General features: G+C 44.7%; 1 protein-coding gene across 2 annotated transcripts in view; it reads right to left on the bottom strand.

Annotated features, from left to right (window-relative positions):
- Window positions 1–18326, bottom strand: part of N (neurogenic locus Notch protein) — a 281303-nt gene extending 262977 nt beyond the window's left edge. For both annotated transcript variants that reach the window (XM_076819252.1, XM_076819253.1), the window contains exon 1: window positions 17941–18326. In XM_076819252.1, coding sequence (XP_076675367.1) covers window positions 17941–18058 — 118 coding nt within the window. In that variant the 5' untranslated portion in view covers window positions 18059–18326. The remainder of the gene's footprint in view (window positions 1–17940) is intronic.
- Between the last annotated feature and the right edge of the window lie 912 nt (window positions 18327–19238).

Below are 19238 nucleotides of genomic sequence, written 5' to 3'. Positions count from 1 at the left end.
TGGAAAAAGGATGAAACGCGAGAGAAAGGTGTTGGATACGAATACGTTGATCGGGGACGGTTCAAGGATCGATACCTGCATGTATACAGCACGTACGTGTACTCCGTTCGCTATGGTGGGCGACATCGAATCTCCCCTTCTTCCCTTTCTACGTTCTACTCCTTTTCTCTATCGGTCTTCTGTCTCGTTGACCCCAAATACCAACGCACGATTAAACACTCGGCGATTCTTTCTTGGCTGGCGAACGGCGAGGCTCGCGCGATATAAATGTCCATATGCATGCGAATGAAGATGCCAGGGAATTGCACTGACATAAGGGAAAGAGCAAGGACCGAGCAGCGCCGCGAGTTATCCAACGAATTTCTCTTCGGCGAGTCCTTCTACATCGCGGACGTGAATGAACGCGAGGGGTGCAGTTTATCGATGCAACAGGGACACCGAATTTATTCGCCTCGACATGGTCCCTTTTAAAATCAGCGGCCGAGTGTATTCTATCTGTTAAAAAAAGAGTATGCTACTCGCGGAATAATTTCGTTTCAGTTGCATTTCAATTGTTCGCGAGCAAGTGTAATATATTCCGTATTAAGCACGCTGCCCGAAGAATCGTATTCCAGGCTCGACTAAATTACGTGCCAACACAGAACGCATGGCACGAGTTACGTCTACTTCTCAGATTGCTTTATCAAATGTCCCGTTGATACGGCATCGATTATAAATCGAGGACACCAAACACCGGCGGCTCTATTAAAATACTCCAATCCTAATGCACACTTCAATTACAAGGAAATGCGATAGGGACTTAATGGCAATGCTTATCAGCTCGGCATCTGTACAATAATTCTTCGAAAGCAGCAGAAACTTTTACTGAAATATGCCATCCGTTCATTCCGCTGTTCCAAGAATAAAGATGTCTTTTGGAGAATAATTAGCAATGCAAAACTTCAGTAATTCTCCAAAACCATCCCACTCGTTCAATTTAAAAGAACCCTTAATTTCAACAATTGTGAAAGCCATTGAGAAACGAATGCGTAACGACGGAGCGTAACACTGCGAACTATCATTCGACCCATTCACGGGACCGGTGCATCGCAATCTGCAGCAGTGCACTGCGGTGCAACTACCTCTGCCTTCCTCCGTCGAATATCAAAGCACGCACGTTGTCCAGAGGAACGAGTCACGGTGAAAACGTCGCCGGCTACCTTCGTATCTCGCACCTGCCGCTGCCAGAACGCCGAGGTATTCTCTGCCGATGGCAGTCGGCTTCGTTTTTGTGCAGCATCGTCCAGTGCACCCATCGAGAGTGCACCAGTCACGGGGGGCTGGACAATCGGCCGTTGCCGCAATAATTCGTCGATGACCATATACGCGGGTCGGTCGCTCGTCCAACCGGCGGATATAATGAGAATTGGACAAATTATCAAAATAATGGCAACAAGAAGCGAAGAAAAATACTCTCGCCCACTGTCCAAACAGCGCGATTAACGACCTATAAACACTGACTGCCACACTGTTACTATTCGATGGATCGTGAACTCGGGCATTAAGGAGCTCGCGATTAATATTTCAGATACAGAGCCATTCCACGCGAGATCCAACACTCTTTGGAATAACAATTCGGATTTTGCGGAGATTTGCATATGTTGTAGTCTTCAGTGGCGTGTAAACGTACATCAAAGGATTTTTCAAAATTTTAAAAATGGTTAATCTTAGAGCGCTTTGAAATACAGTGTTGACCTCCCTTCAATAAATTATAACTGCTGAAGTAAGTAACTGATAGAGATGAGCGTTTGGGTGCTTAAAGTGGAGACTTAAGGGTTCCTAATAAAAATTATTTCAGTTAAAAATAGCAATTTTTTACCATTTGTTTTGCAAATATACTAAACAGCAATTTTGTAATAACAGAGGAGTATAGAAAAATTTGAAAAAGAATAAGGTTGCAGTCCTATTTGTCCTCTTTACGAACATGTATTCAGAAATGCGGACACTTTAAAATTGGCCGCATGAAAATTAATCGAATACAACGCCGCGTCGTCCGCGTTAAAAGATTTCAGCCAGTGTCCAATAACGAAAAATTTCCAGCGCAACCCTAGCCTCTGTTATGTCTGCGCGATTTCTGTGAAAATATAAATACGTGAAACGAGGAAAGCGAGTATTTTCATTTCGTTTCGTACTTATTACCCCGCGCCAGGTGCGCAGAATTTAATTCAGAACAGCTAGATCAAGCAGTGCAGTCGTTTCCTGCGGATAATTCATTTTTCTTCACGGTAGGAAATCGCAAGCTCGCTTCTTTGGCGAACACACGCTGGTAGAGGGAAGTTGGGTGAGATATCCGTGCGGAAGAAAAAAAAATCTAACGATACGTATCAGCCGTAGAAAGAAAAAACGACTTTCGTATTAAGTTAAGCAGGGAGTTCGATGATAAAACAGAAACGGTGAGAAATAAAACGCGCCGCAGGAATCTCGGATGCAATGGGAGCGCGCAGGTATGCACCGGAATACTGACGTATGAAAATGGCGTAGCCCGCATCCTGCATCCGCCAGCGAAAAAAATACACCATTTGAAGTCCCCGGGGGAACTTGAAGAATCCGCGTACGAGAGGAATCCAGGCAACTTCCTGCTCGAGAATTACGACGGACAATTATATCCTTCGGCTGGCTTCCCCGGCCAAAGGAAAAGGGAAACTCGCGCGAGACGTACGCTCACGATTAACAGCCGCGATTACGATATTTCACGAATGCGCGATAGGAATTCCTCCAAACACCCTATGAATGGTAGTTATTAATCTTTTTCATACCTATACGCATCCTTATTTCCCTACATCGCTATTAATCCGGCATAGTTATCGTTGCTGTTACAGGACAGAAGAGATGGCGATAATTAGAACGTTAATTGCAAAACGTAAAGTAAAAAAAAGTGGGGAGATTGTTCGACGACATTGAGATGGGGAAAATGGCGAGATGACGGGAATGTCTGAACGGTGCATTCTTAAAATAAATGCAGACACTCTTGCGCGCGAAGCGCATTAATTTTCGATCACGTTTCGAAACGGTCAGCGCCGTTTGGCTTGAATTACCGGTGCTAACTGCTCGTAATTATAGCGAACCGAGAGCTGGCGATGTGCGTGCAAAAGTGGACCGCGCTGCGCCCGAATGTTTCGAAACGCTGATTTAAATTAATTCGTCCGGACGGGGGATTTGCATGAAGCTTGTCGAATGCCCAAAATGCGCGCGTACCCTTCCAACGTAGAATTTTCGACGCATCGGTTTTGTTTTATATTACTCTCTGCTCGATATTTATTTCCATCGTTGTACCAGCCCCCTCGGCTTTTATGCCGGACGGTGCAGCAGAAATCGAGCAACGTTTTCACCGTTGGCATGCAGTTGCAGCTCGATGTACTATTCGCCCTGAAAACAGGGCAGCACCCTTTCGCAGCGCGTTCCGTCACGCTTCGAGACCTATCGGAGACGCACCTGGCAATCGATAATGGCACAAAGGTACCCGTAGACCCGAAACGGACAAACAGGGATCTAGAAGGAGGGTGAAGCTCGCACAGACGTGTATCATACGACTATTCCAGGTAGGATGGATTTTATCCAATAATTTCTTGTGCCTCCTTCATAGCCACGCTTCAAGTACGTCTACTATGTACTTCGCAATTTTAACCACTGCCGCAGAATTATTAACCCTTCGTGGTCGCGCGGGGTGTATCGCACCCCAGGGCATGTATTCGCCAATATTTCTGTAAATTTTTAGACGTTAATGATGAAGTCTACATATTTGGCGAATTTTAACCAAAATTTGCTTTTTTCCACAACTATTTTTTCAGATACAAATTTCAACATAGCAAAATTTACATCGCTAAAAAGACTGTTGGACAATTATCGTTCGAAAGTTAAACGATTCAAAAAATACGAAAATGGTAACTCAAAGATGACACGGACCACGCAGGGTTAATAGTGATTTTAGAATTTTAGGTCGTTGAAAATGTGATAGTTTGAACTGAATAAGTATGAGCACAGAATTCGTGTATTTCTTAATAAAAGTACAGATTTGTTCGAAGATAAAATTCGTGGAGGAAGGTTGCTTATAGGATTTCAAGATTTCCTTTTAGGTATTGGCATTGAAGTAATTGGAATACTGACTACAATTTTTAATCAAATTAGTTCTGTGGGCACATTAAATCGAAACACTGATCTACCTACCGCATAGAGGTGACGACGTGGAAATTTAAGATAAAGAGTGAGCTGCTCGAAGAATGCTGAACGAGAACGATAGGGGACAATGAGTGAATTAATATCTGGCGTCTAACTGGGACGATCAATCTGATTGAATGATTCACCGATCATTGTTTAAGGACCAAGCAACACTTCGTTATCTTTGATTCTGTCAGCAGGGGACTACCTTTCTTCCTACCGCTACATCAGATTTTCTCAATTACAATAACGAAATAACAAAGTAGAAGCACGTCTGCCCAGCTCCATTGTCTTGGTATTTCTTAAAGAATACTTTTAAACAAACAGAAAGAAACCACGAAGAATCCTTTGCGCCACAAAGCAACCTACGCCATTTAAAAAAACTCAGCCAATCCGACGTACGGTTGAAATCAAATTACATCCTGCTAACTGGTAAAACGTGCTTCCTCCTTCGATCGGAACTCCTCTAATTGACGAGCACACCGCACACTGGTAAATATTCGAACTTCCAAAGATCAAGCCACGAGTATTAAACGAACATCGACCAATCCACGAAAAGTTGCTCCCACGAGAACCAGTTCACATGGTGGCGCTAATTTTTGGCGCGGTTAAACCGCTGGAATTTCGGGGAAAAGGTTTTGCACGCAACGAAATCGACTGTAGCGAGTTATTTAGCGAGAAAAAACGAACATACAAAAGCCTGAACCTTCCTGAAACAGAATTCTGCTCTTAGAAATTCGTAGCAACTCACAAGGGAAGACCCCCATTTTTTTTTGCCGCCCAAATTCACTCTAAGGGTGTGAAATTGACCCCTGAAAATCCGGGTGTTTTCCGATTTTCTGTTACAACTCGCGAACTGTGAGTACCTGCTTATTTTAATTATAATTATCATTTGGTAACGCAGAGTCCTTAGAGTTCGCGGGATAATCTGCGATCTTACACCTTCGACTTCTGCATTCGGCATGTAAACACTTTCCATGATGTGCATGGAACAGAACGAGTTTACACGGTTCGACGCGTCAGCAAAGCACGGTTACGATCAAACGGCGTAACGTGCTCCCATCGATGTAATCGCAGGAGCGATGGTCGATAGGAAAATTCAAAGGTTACCCATCTGCGCTGTCTTCTCCAGCGTAACGAGGGGGAGGAAGGAAGCCACCGTGGAATCGTAGGAAGATGACCAGAGACGACCTAAAATCGGCGACACAACCACTTGGTAGTTAGTTCCTCCAGGCTCGAAGGCGATGCACGAGCGATCGCGATGATTGATGAGCGTAGCGCGTGATTATTAGCGGGAAAACGACGCGGAATGGCTCGAAACCGTTTGTGGGATTTTCTTCGTTCACCGCAGCTCTGCCGGTGTCCTTATTATTATCTGAAATTGCCTGGGCGTGTATCGCTGCGTAACGGAGCCTCGCGCGAAATCGAATTACAAAGCTCCGTCGTTTAATATCGGACTTAAGGCGCTCCAATTCCTGCCGGGGCAGCGAAGCTGGCGAAGCTTCGCGTACATCTCGGGGATAAACCCGCAGAAACATAATTCCCCGAGATAAATTGCAACGATAGGGGAGCTGCTGCAAAACGGGATACGGAAAGACAGGAAGCCGGCAGAAGAACGGATACGTTTCGCTTGTTACGATCCTAATCGCGATGGTAAAACGAGGAAAAACTGGGGAACAAATTGCTTCGACAGAAGCGTGTTAAGTCCTGGGAGAATCCTGCGAGGACTCGTGCCGTTTGGCAGCGGGGCGTGGGAGACCGGCGACCAGCTGCTCGTGGATGTTGGTTCAAGGACCATTACACAATGCCACGGTATATGTACCGACGTCGATGTTAGACGAGAAAGTCACGTTTCCGTGGAGCGCATGGCTCCTAGGGGCGGCGAAAAACGAGAGGGGAGGATATCACGTTTCCTGGAAAAGCCGAGTGCGATCGGTGCACGAGTAATTGGTCGGCGGCTACCGGCGTGCTGATTAACTAGCTGAGAAATTAATTCGAGACGCACTAATCGGTGCAAAGAATTTCAAATGTTCTTGTGGTGCTTCTTGCCAGATTGAATTACACAGTACTTTTCAGCGATTCCGTGCGGCTTTCAGTAAACGATCCACGCCATTTCTCATTGAAGTATTTAAGCATGTACTATTCAAAATAATTAGATCACATTTGTAGAGAACTGCCTCAAATTAAATACTTCAAATTAAATACTTCAAATTACTGGATAACCCAACCAAGTTTAGAGCCTATTAAATAGATCACCCAATTATTCTAGAGTGCATATATATGTAGGGGAGGCCGGGGCTAAAAGTTCCGATTTCGATAAACCATAAAAATGACTGGAAAATAATGTAGTTATTCTCTTCACTATGGACTAATTTCTTGTTAAATTTATTATATCTTCTGATTTTAAGCTTGTGTTGAATATATTGTAATAGGTTTCCCATAGAAAGTAATTTATTTGTGGCTGATCGAAGCGGAACTTCTTACCCCTACATGGGGCAAGTTGTTATCGCATTGGGGTAAGTTATTACTATGATATAAGAGTTGCCTTTTAATGAGATATTTCACTTTCTAATGAAATAAAGCAGAATTTTATTAATAATGGTTATTTATGAAGGTTCGGACCAACAAAAATGTATTATCTTTAAAAGAAAACCAAAAGCGACAGTTTTTATTTATCTTTACGCATAACTTCCATCGAAGTCGTGTCCCTTTCCGCCTTTCATTCATATGTTCGCATCTTAAAGCACAGCGGAAACAATTTATACATTTGCGGCAGGTCTGTGAAGATAGCACCCCCAAATTCGAATTTTTGGAAAAACTCAACGGCATTCGTTTGTCCATCGTTTGCACATGTTTGCCCATAAAAAATTTTTTTTTGCCCACCCTCCAAAAAAAGTTATGAACAAAATAAAAAATTTGTCTTCATCACTCACGATGAATTCATTTCAATTTTTTAAAAGAAGGATACGAATATACCCGATCTGGCCACGTTTGCCCACTCTCAGATTTCATTTGCCCACCCTCCAGAATTTAAATAAAAAATAAAAACCGCGAAAACATGGGTATAGATGAAGCGATCGCGTTAAAGTTCGATTATTCTCGAAAATATTATCAAAATCGTTCTTTCAACGGTGCAGTTCGTTAGTTTAGATGTAGAAGAGATTTGCCCATCCATTAATTTCGTATGCCCACCCTTCAGAATCGAATTATTAATGAAGATAGCCAAGAAGTGCGGTACCCGTTAAAGCGATCGCGTTAAAGTTCGATTTTTCTGGAAAATATTATCAAAATCGTTCTTTCAACGATGCATATCGTTTGTCCAGATGTAGAAGAGATTTGCCCATCCATTAATTTCGTATGCCCACCCTTCAGAATCGAATTATTAATGAAGATAGCCAAGAAGTGCGGTACCCGTTAAAGCGATCGCGTTAAAGTTCGATTTTTCTGGAAAATATTATCAAAATCGTTCTTTCAACGATGCATATCGTTTGTCCAGATGTAGAAGAGATTTGCCCATCCATTAATTTCGTATGCCCACCCTCCAGAATCAAATTATTAATAAAGATAGCCAAGAAGTGCGGTACCCGTTGAACCGAATACCTTTCCGTTCGTTTTTTCCCGAATGAATTATCAAAATCAATTGTACTTACCGTAAAGGTTGAAGGTGTTTGGTGACATTTTATCCAAAAAATGTTGCACACACTTCTTTCTCACTTTATTGGAACGACACTTAAATTTGTATCGCTCATCGAACACTTCACACTTTTCACACATCTGCAGCATGTGCAGAATAACACCAGAGTGGTTATCTAGTCATTTTTCACTAATTACCGCAATGATATCGCACAACGGAAAATAATATAATCTCACAGTTACTTCACAAACCGTAAATGAATGCACGGTCTTGCAAGAGTTGCGTCCGAACTCTGTAGACCGACCGACTTTCGTGCGTCGTTGGAAGGAATTCGAGGGTATCGCAGACATCTGTTTACGTTTCGGCACGTTCGATGACGACACGCAGTGTTGATACCCTAAAGGGTAGCAGCGCCGAGTGCCACTGCCGAAACGTAAACAAATGTCTGCGATAGTCTCGAATTCTTTCCAACGACACACTTCTTGGCTATCATTATTAATAATTCGATTCTGGAGGGTGGGCATACGAAATTAATGCATGGGCAAATCTCTTTTACATCTAAACTAATGAACTGCATCGTTGAAAGAACGATTTCGATAATATTTTCCAGAAAAATCGAACTTTAACGCGATCGCTTCAACGGGTACCGCACTTCTTGGCTATCTGTATTAATAATTCGATTCTGGAGGGTGGGCATACGAAATTAATGCATGGGCAAATCTCTTCTACATCTAAACTAACGGACTGCATCGTTGAAAGACCGATTTTGATAATATTTTCTAGAAAAATCGAACTTTAACGCGATCGCTTCACCTGTACCCTTCTTTTCGAGGTTTTTATTTTTTATTTAAATTCTGGAGGGTGGGCAAATGAAATCTGAGAGTGGGCAAACGTGGCCAGGTCGGGTACATTCGTATCCTTCTATTAAAAAATTGAAATACATTCATGATGGGTGATGAAGACAAATTTTTTATTTTGTTCATAACTTTTTTTGGAGGGTGGGCAAAAAAAAAATTTTTTATGGGCAAACGTGGGCAAACGAAGGACAATCATTTTCCACCGAGAAATCATTAAAACGTTTTCATGGGGGTGCTGATGCAAATTTTTTTTTGCCATAATTTTTTTTTTGAAGTGTGGGCAAACGAAATTTTTTTATGGACAAACATGGGCATACGATGAACAAACGAATGCCGTTGAGTTTTTTTAAAAAATCGAATTTGGGGGTGCTATCTTCATAGACCTATTTGCGGCGGGGCAAGTTTTTACGGTAACAACGTGCCCCAAGTCACGGTAACAACTAGCCCCTACCGACACATGTAGCAATTTCAAAGACTATTCTGCTTATACATGTATTCAAACGATAAACACTATTACACCATGTTCTTAAATGTCATTTGATCCATAAGAACGATTCAATCTATAATATCGACGTTAAATAATTGAAATAGACCAAAATGTAATGATAGAAAAATTTTTACTTATCTGGTACGCGACTAATAGGGCCTTGCTTACAACCACACAATTCGCTGTCGCGGACGCAATTAAAATGGGCGAGAGAGTGGCGTGATCAACTCACGCGGAAAAAATAATTTAAAGTACAACGCTCTTTTTATTTTGAAGATAGAGCCGTCGGAACAACTTACCCCCGGAACTTTTAGCCCCGGTCTCCCCTACGTACAGAATTGGAAATATTTATTGCATCACTTGAATATTAAACTCCACATCACCTCCCTTATTATTAGTACCAGGAAAATATTATTGCAAAAATGTGCGGCTCACTGTCTTAGCCAAAATAAGTTGAATTAGTAGAGCTGTAATTATTCGAACGACAATCATATTGCTATGGAAATATCGCGTACCCCCTGCATAAATTTTAGAGTGATGCAATAAATACTTCCAGCAGGTACGGTATCTTTTAACCTCACCTCCAGCCACACCACTACAAACATAATTCCCCTCGAACGATGCAAAAGCACCTGCTTCGATGCGCAAACAAATTGCACCAAGCGCACCAACAGCCGTACGAATCAGTAGTACATATTCAATAACCAACCGAGAGACTCGTTCCGAATTCGTACGAACGTAATAATGCAGCAAGCGATTCGGTGGATTGGGAGCAGCCACGACCAACTGGATTATCTCTGGCTGGGTTCTCGCGGGTCCAATTAGAGCGAAGTCACAGCCAATCAACGTGAAAGCGCGGGACAACGCGCCAGGCGATGCGTTATCATTCGCAAAGATCACCGGGGCGACCAGTTTGTGGGAGCGAAGGTGGTTGATAACTCGCCGGCAGCGCTCGACAGCCGCGCACGCAAACGAATCCGCGGGCATGTGCACGCGGACACGGATCGGCCGATTTTATGCATGTGCACACAGACGCCGCGCACCCACGAAGAAGTTCAGCCGCGGTTCGCACAGCGCCAGAGCGCGATGGGACTCGGTAAGAGCGGCGTTTCTCACTTACAAATTGCGAAAGCCTGGCTGCGCCGCCGATTCTTCCTTGTTACACGCGCCAAGTTGAGTGGAAAAGTGACAGCGAGAACCCTCCGCAAGGGCTTCGCGTAACTTCCGGAAAATTTCTCGCGTCATAATAAGGCGAAACGTGGCAGCGAGTCGCTGCTCGCTTGTTTCGGTGGCCGAGGAACACCTGGATTCAGGCTTCGATCAGCTTCGCTCACGCGGTAATTAATCTATAGGATCGTGATAGCAGCGCTGGGTTTCTTAGGAATATGAAAGTGATCTGTTTTCTGCAGCCGGTTGAAAAATGCGGTATCAAGTGCTGTTATTGTATGATAGGAGGTGGGCCAACTTCGAACTGTTGGCATCTGTTTCGAGAATTCAGTGGCCCAGTAGAAAAGGAGAAATTTAGGGGCCCAGGGGGAAAACAAGCACATGCGAGCGTTTTCTGATTTTAGAGGAAAGCAAGTTGAAGGAAAAATTATTTTCATAAGAAGTGCGATAAGATATTGTAATTATTTTAAAGGGCACTTGAAGTAGATGGCAACCGACAACTATTATCAAAATTTAGTTGAAAAATTAATTTTATCAGGTGACATGTTCCCAAGGAGCCGAGAGGCATGAGGCGCCCTTTTGCCAAAAAAGTGGAACGTGCCTGTTTTCCACGAGCCCCTCAATTCTTCTACAGTGCTTCATGACTATGGGTTAGACGAGAGCCTATGGTTTCGCCCTAGACGATGCTCACAAAATATTGTAAAGCGTTCGAGATGCAGATATTAACCGTGTGAAGTTGAGTCACTCTTCGCCCCGCTTTGGTAGTATTCGAAGTGCTATTTAATCTATCTGCTAGTTATACAAATAATTTAAAATCCAATATCGAAAGTCACCCCGTCGCGTGGATAATAAAACAGCAGCGTTTGGAGCCGTGAATCCCGGCGGTGTGCCAACGAGAAAATGAAACAGTTGTTTTAATGGAACGTTAGCCGCGTAAGCGTGGCTTTCGATTGTTCCGTCGTGCGAGCATGTAATACGAACCAACAAGCGTGTCTACGAGGGGGTTCCTCTTGCTTTCAAACACAAGCACCGCTGACCGCGTGAAAAATTAATCAAGGCATCGTTCCACGACGCTAATTGCGAGATACTTCCACTTATCTGCGAGCCCGTTAACGCCAACGGCGTCCAATTGTCGGTACGCGGAAAAACGCTACTGTGCAATTACGAATCCCGCGGACCGTGTTACGATCGATCCACCAAACCTCCAAGGGGATCGATCCAATCGGGACAACAGCGCACCGGGCGCATAATGAATGGCGCGCAACCCCGTAGAAAAGCATCCCCAGCAGGAGGAATCGTCACAGTAAGCGCGGATAAAGCTTTGCCGCCGGGAGTCATGAATAAGATATTTAGCCGGCGTTAATAAGACATTATAAAAAAGCCAGCGCGGCTATAAAAGTCCATCTGCCCAGGCGACTGAAACAAACTGGATATGCAGATATATTTCATCGCGTTATTAACCAACAGCGACGACGCCAGGCGGTTCGTAAATGCCAGCTCCTAACCGAATAAAATACCTGGAAATGCTGCGGCGCCTGGCAACTTTTAACCGTTCCCGAACAGAAGGAACGGGGGAACCGATAATTTCGATCGCAACTTAACTCCGTGCGCCCCGATCCGTGATATACGAATATACCAGCGTCGCTCCTCTGCGGACCGATTGAATCCGGACGACGAGCAGCGCTCGATACGGGATTGCTTAACGCGTTTACTGCCAAGCGTATTTCATTTCACCGTCCATTCACGACAAGAGAGCCATAAGATTTACCGCCCTTCTGTCCGCGCAGTCGTTCCTCGAGCTGCTAACTGGGGAGACGAGCGAACTCGACATTGGAAAATTTCTGCGGGAAAATATGCTCCACAAGTGCGGATAAGAGTACCAATTATGGTCAGCCACTGTTACGCTGGCGAATTTGTTACTAAATGGATTGTTCCAAACGTGACAAACACGAACGGCCATGGAGGACTACGGAGGATCGTTCAGGCAGGTTGGAGTTCGTCAGGAGCCAGATGGATTGCCGAAAACAGGGAATCTCTGCTGACTCGTAACACCCAGGTTCCCATGACCGTTTCGCCGGGGGGAGAAGTTATTAGTTAGCCGGCGATTAGCCTCGTGTAAAGCATTCGCTATACCGTGGCGCTCATTGCCATTTATCAGGGAAAAGAGTGACTCTGTACACGCTGTTACGCCCGTGGAGGAGTAGAGAGACGGAGAGGAAAGAATCGAATGATTAATAGATAGGATCGCATTGACCTAAGGTAGAACGAGCCTCTCGCGTATCCTCGTCGTTGCTCCTCTTGGGAAACACGTCCGCGCCGTCAGACGCACAACAACGATCTTTGTTCGCGCCTGTGCCGCAGGAAATAATCCTTCTAGACCAAACCCGAACCATCCACTGGCGGATTCAGAAGGCTTTCTTTGAGGGGGCGAAATATGTAAAAGTACATAAGTACATTTTTTAATCTTCCCTTACAAGATTTAAAATTTCCTTGTAATTTATATTTTAACATCTCTACCTGATACTATAACCTAAATAATTACACTCGCATTAATTATTTATACAGAATAGTACAGTGTCGTAATATTTTTCTTTTATTACTCTTGGGAGGGGTGCGATCGCCCCTATCGCCCTCTGGATCCGCCCTTGGAACCATATCCACGTGTCGCTGGGAGAAAATCTCCTCGCGGTGGTCTCCTCGCCGCGAAAACAGTCGCGTCCGTTTGGTCTCACTTTTTTCTTCTTCAAAGAGCCTGCAACTGTTTCGCGTGTTTTTCCAGCGGCAACTGAAGATCGGCCGCGGATGATAGCGAATTAAAACGCATCTGAGGGAACTGGCGCTTGATGCTTGTGGGAACAGGCGAGGGGACTGTGCAACTCCGCGCGCGTCGCGAAGTCACGCGAAAATCGTGGCGGAGTGGATGAAACGGCACAAAAGGAAATCTATCGTCCACGAAGAACTGGGAATTTACGAGGAAACGCCTAGGGGTTCTCCGAACGAGCATAACTTACGAGGGCTTCCTAATAACTGATTAAGATTCGCGGGTAATTACGTAGAGAATTCGATGGTTTTCGAAACGACGCGAAAGTTTCACGGAGTTTGCCTGCGCTAGAGCTCTCGAGCCATCTTCCCGTCGCTCCGCCGTTTCGAAAAATCGCCCGCTCTCGGAGCGAAGCTTCTCGGAATCTGCATACTGCCAGCGCAAGGATAGATCCTTTCGTGCTTTATAAGGGCCCGTGGCTGTCCTGCCGTTGACTGACGGCACAATCCTCGATCCTTGCGCGATACTGCGGAGCGCCGGGGATCTCTGTTGCGCGACTCGGACGACGTAACTGGCAGAGGGAAACGAAAGAACGAAAGGAACGGATGGACGTACGGTAGCGAAGGTCCTTAATTATGCGGTTTTACGCTACGCGCCGGCACAGGGGAGAAAGAGGGGCGACGGGGCGGGGAGGGTTAAGACGAATGCAAATGTCCCTGTGGCGTATAGGCCAGGTCGGCGTGCGGGACGGAGAGGCAGAGATCTTTTGCCCTTTTGGTTACCAGATGCCGCGAGATACCGGCTGTATCTCTCGTCCTTCCCTCAACGTCCTGCCGCGGAGAAAACGGGGATCGATCGAGGAGGACACAGGGGAAAAGCATCGCGGGCCCATCCGCTCGGGGATTCACGCGTAACTCGAGTGGTAAGTCCCGGAGGCGCGTGGAGAGGCCGATCGTGGAAGCAAATCGATTTCCCTGCCGGCGGAAGCGTCAACGAATCACGGCTGCGTGTGAATTATTCGAGGCGCGAGAGCGACGCACGGCTTACCTCGGGGCGAAGCGCTACGCGATTTTTCCGCCAGCGAAACCTGTCGAGTTCGCGCGGCGCGAACGATCGTCAAATTGTGACCTTTCTTGGAGAGCCGCGTTGTTGCTCGCCTCTAAGTGAACGGCGGGAGAGACGCTCGACAGACTTTAGTATGATCGTGCACGCGTTTCTCAAGTTGCGCCCGTGTGCATGCACGTGTGCACGGAAGGAGGCTCGTGTGGCCCCTGAATCGATGAAAGGGAACGAGGAACCGGTTGCAGGTCGATCGCACGTCGGATTCTAAGCCGCCACGGTTTCGAGTGTCTCTAGTCCCTAGGCGGTATTAGAGAGACTGAATTCCAACGCAGATGATGGTCGTTACGCCAACGGTCAAAAGCCGGGGGATCTTGGACGACCGGGGTGCTCTCGAAGTCGTGTAGGAAGAATTAGAGGTAAAAATTCAGTACACAGATGTACAGAATTTTTTTCTTTAGGAGAATAAACTGGGCGAAGTTCGCATAGGTCATGGACTAAATTAATTTAGATGAAGAAATGTGTGACACTTAGTCGATAAATGTGTGCAAGGTACTTGCATTCGTTGGAAATAATTTAGCTTGTCTAACCCCTCGTTGACACTCTGGGTGAGAGCCACCCATAAGCTGATTTTGACGCTCTGTACCTTCTGTATGCTAAATAAATAGTTTTTTTCCAAAGCCGACGTACAAACTATTTTTTCTCTCAAAGTATTATATCTCAACTACAACTCTGTAGATTTTTAGATTCTAATATTGAAGTTTGTGGAAGTTACAATTTTTAAAAGATTTTCTTCGTTTTTTTCGACTTCTGGTAATCTAGATTTTTTTTACAAACACTGCGATAAAATTTCAATCAAAACACTATTGGAATACAATCTAGATACCTTGAAATTGATCCATGATTTTTTCCATAATAATTGAATTCTTTAGATGAGAATGGCAGTCGTTCAAAAATTGCTCTGGGTGTGAGCCACCCAGGTATGTCGAAATTGATCGACAAAAGGAGGTGTGTCAACGAAGGGCTAATAAGGATTTCTTTGTTATTCTACTTGAATAGAAAATCGCATGTTACTCTAAAATAGTGGATTTGCAAACTTCTGAGCGTGAACGAGGCAATCGTTGGTTATTTTTATTATGATTACGTTTCTATGTCATGATACAGTCTCTATTGTATTCCATAACAGAAAGGAAACATTGAACTTTGCAAGATGAGCATTAACTCTTGGAGTACTGTTCAGTTCTTACTTCTCTTCAAAAGAAAATATTGGAAATACCATCATATACATTTGCTAGCAATAATCCACCACTTTCTGATGAAACTACTATCTAAACTTACACTATTAGTAATACCAAATGCACAATAAAATAAGAAGTTCTAATCTACTCCAAGAGACTTAATTTTAATTACTACACAATCAAAATGTGCCACACATTCTACAAACAGAAACTAAGAACCTGAAAACCTGTCTTATTACGAACTTCCAATCAAAATACGAAAACAAATACTCCTTGCAAAGCAATTACAGAATCACCTACTCAAGTAACGCTTGTCTAATTCAGAAGCATCCCGCGTACAAGTCACCTGCACTCGTTGGAGAGTGAAATTTTTTAATAAGCTGCAGAGCTGCCGTGGTAGGATCGCGAAAACGAAGGCGAATGCTTGTACAGAGGCGCGTACGACGCGTAGTTTTGTGTGAAAGCACGTTAAGTTCGGGCGAATCGTTTCCTATGGAGAGAGAGAAGAGAAAGCCTGAGAACGTAAGAACGGCGAGCGTCTGGAGAACTGCCGCCATGCCGCATTCAGAGTATCTCGACGCAAAGTAACAGACTCGAGGCGAGGTCCTCGGTCCGCTCTCGGAAGCGACTGCCAACCCGACTCAATCGAGGAACATTCCAGAATATATCCTGCAGTGTCGAACGATTCTATTCCATCGCCCGGCCGACATGGCGCTTCGAGCATTATTTCCAATGCCTCGGAAAATCTAGTTTACACGTTACTTCGTTACTGTGGCGATTATTACGAAGACCAACAGTTAAAGATGAATTATAAATGTTGTTTATTCGCTATGCTATTCATTAATATGATACTGGTCGTAAGTTTTGCAGACGAATTTCGGAAGGTTCTTTTTTTAAATATTTTCAATGATATTAGAGAGAAGAAACGAATACGATACCTCGCCTGTTGCGTTTATAGCGCTATTAGGCCAGGTAGCTATGAATCGTAGAAATTGAAACGTTAGAAAGCAGAGTGATTAGAATGGTTCCCTTTGTGTGGCTGGGATTAAGTTAATGTAAGACGGGGCTCGTTACGCAATAACATTGAACAAGTGCTGATCGGAGTTTTGCATTTGTCCGTGTGTCACTACCCTTCAGTTTTGCTAACTTTCTTCAGCCGACTCCGGCTGCTTTGTAACGACCGCACGTTCTTCCCGCCTAAGTACTCATTGGTCTGAGGCCAGTGTTACGTCACAGCCAACAGAGATTTATGCGTTGTAGACGAGTGAAAATGAAAATCCATGACTGTGAACGTTCGAAAGGTCATAGAAGCACTCCGTGCCGCAAATGCTCCAGACCTGATCGCAAAATTCTATTAAACGTACCTTGCGCCTTTCTTAAAAAAAAAATACCTAAATTTATAAACATTGCAATTCTATATACGCGCTTTACAATTACCCTGTTACCAAAGAAATAAGTTCTCCGAAGTAGAATACAATTTCCCACAAGAGCGGCGTAACTCAATTTTGTGATTTCGCCGATAAATTACTCGCGGATATGGGGCCCGTAACCTTTAAACAGTAAGCGTGTATAATTACGTCCAGCTTATGGCACACCCGCCATTTACATTTTAATGAAGAAAATTTATTTAATGTCCCCCTTAAAATTTATGATTGTTGGTTGCGCCGCTGTTATCGCAACGGGACGGGCGCAGAGAGGGGAATAAAAAGAACCCTGGCCCCCAACTAGGCTGTTATTTTTCAGCAAAAGCTGAGAAGAAACGGGGACGCGAAATGCTGGCTCGGATGTTTACGTGCGCACGAGGGAAGGAAGGCTCGTTTCCTGGAAAGCGGGGTTGGGCACCTGTCCCTCAGGGACTGCCAACTTCGAGCCACGCGCTTGTCGACAATACCGAAATTGAGCACCGCTGTGACAGTAACATAACCACGTGCATTCGAGGCGACTAGCACGCGTGCATCGAATTTCCGATAAAAAATAAATCGTTGAAGCCCTCCTTCGTCGATAAACGTCGCCAACCGTAATCTTTCCAATTGAAACTACATTTCGAGCCTCGATGCCGGTAGCCCCCTTCGAACCGGATGTGCAAACGTGCACGAGCCTGTCGAGCGACAAACCGGGAGGAGGGAAAATCGCTGGAGAAACATGCGTTATGGAAAAAAAGGAAAGGAGCGCGCCGAGCGACATAGACAGGCCGAAATGGTCGATATTTTCGAGACAGGTAGTAGCCGAAGGCGAGCACGGCGGTGCCCGAAATCGGCACGGAATACCAATTGCACGGACGGGAATCGTTTCGATAATCCTCGGACGCGCTGGCCTCGAGTGGCTGGCAAGACGTCCAAAGGGGAAAATATTCAAAAGGGACGCCGAACGTCAGTTAAACATGGGAAGGCGCAGCGCGCCGGCGCTCGGCGTTGTTTCGTGACCTGTTGCCTAGCAGCGACATGTGGCGGACCGACGACTTCGAAACGACTCGGCCGAGCCAGCAGCGAACGGCGCCGCGACAGATTGCTGCTTGGGAAATGCGAGCGTCGTTTAGGACTCACCGGATGCCGCGGGAATGGTGGCGACAATGAGCACGGGCAGGAGGAGGCACGCCATCGATGCGTAATCCAATTTTCGCCGTGGCAACGACATGGTGCCGTGAATTTTATCCACACACATCGGCTAGACACACACTCATCGGGGCCCGGGCGCACACACTAGAGAGAACCAACACTTCGGTGAACACTTCAGTTGCAAAGATCCGCGAGTACCGTCACTACTTCACCGCGAACATCGTCCGGAATCTATGCCACCTACGGATACGTCCAGCTAATTTGTGTACACGTTCGCGCGAGACAGTAACGAGAAAAAAGCATGCGGCAACCGTACACGAACACGACCGCGTCCGAAACACTTCTGGGATCCCTATTGTTCGCTTAACGCGCTGAAAGTAGTCCCCCAGTGCGCGCGCACCTGCCTCCAACGGCTGTATCGCTGCGCCGCTGTAGGATGGCTGACCGAGGGGGCCAATGGGAGCGCAGCTACAGGGGAAGGGGACCGCAGCACGAATTTACTACGCTCTCGGCGATGGGACTATTCCAACGACGAATTTTATAATTATTTCATTGGTACTGCTGGTATTTAGATACAGTGGGTGGCCAAATTATTATACTCAAAGAAAAGAAATTTAAGATTTTGTAAGTTTACGCGATGGAAAGGCGGTATCTTTACGAAAAATGGTGGCAAAGAATAATTAAAAATGCATTTTAACGCTTGAAGTTTCTAGTTTTTGAATCAAGGACTCAAATCTTCTGTCATCCATTATGTTACTGTTTTATCAAGATGAAGCGTAGGAAATGAAGTTTCAGATTTTTTTGCCTAGTTGGAACGTTTGCACGGGCCAAAAATTTTTTTTCTGGTAAATATTGACCGAGTTATTCGCGATCAAAGCGAAAAAGGTACTTTTCACTTTGAACACCTATAACTTGCGAACTCATGACCGTAGACAAATTTTGATGAGTGTTTTGGAAAGCTAAGAAAGTTGCCTTCCAGAGCCTTTAGTTGCGAATTTAAGATATTTTTTTTTAATCGTATTAAATCTATTTTAAAATGATCCCAAAAGTCGACGAAAATGTTTTGAGTATAATAATTTGGCCACCCTCTGTATATCGCGAAAGAAAAGCCCTAATTGCTTGAATTTAAGTGTTATTTATCCTTGAAGTGGAGAATTTGATTTTGGAGCTAAATTGTTTAAAATGATGAACAATGTATGAATGAAAGAAATATTTTATTATTTTATGAGAGCTTTGGGTGAATATTGCAAATTCTTTTCTGGTGGAATATAATTTTGTATTGAATT

Source organism: Andrena cerasifolii, chromosome 8 (genome assembly GCF_050908995.1).
Source record: "Andrena cerasifolii isolate SP2316 chromosome 8, iyAndCera1_principal, whole genome shotgun sequence".
In the NCBI taxonomy this organism is placed as follows: Eukaryota; Metazoa; Arthropoda; class Insecta; order Hymenoptera; family Andrenidae; genus Andrena; species Andrena cerasifolii.
Note: the sequence above shows the minus strand (reverse complement) of the source record. Positions and strands in the feature narration are given on the sequence as shown.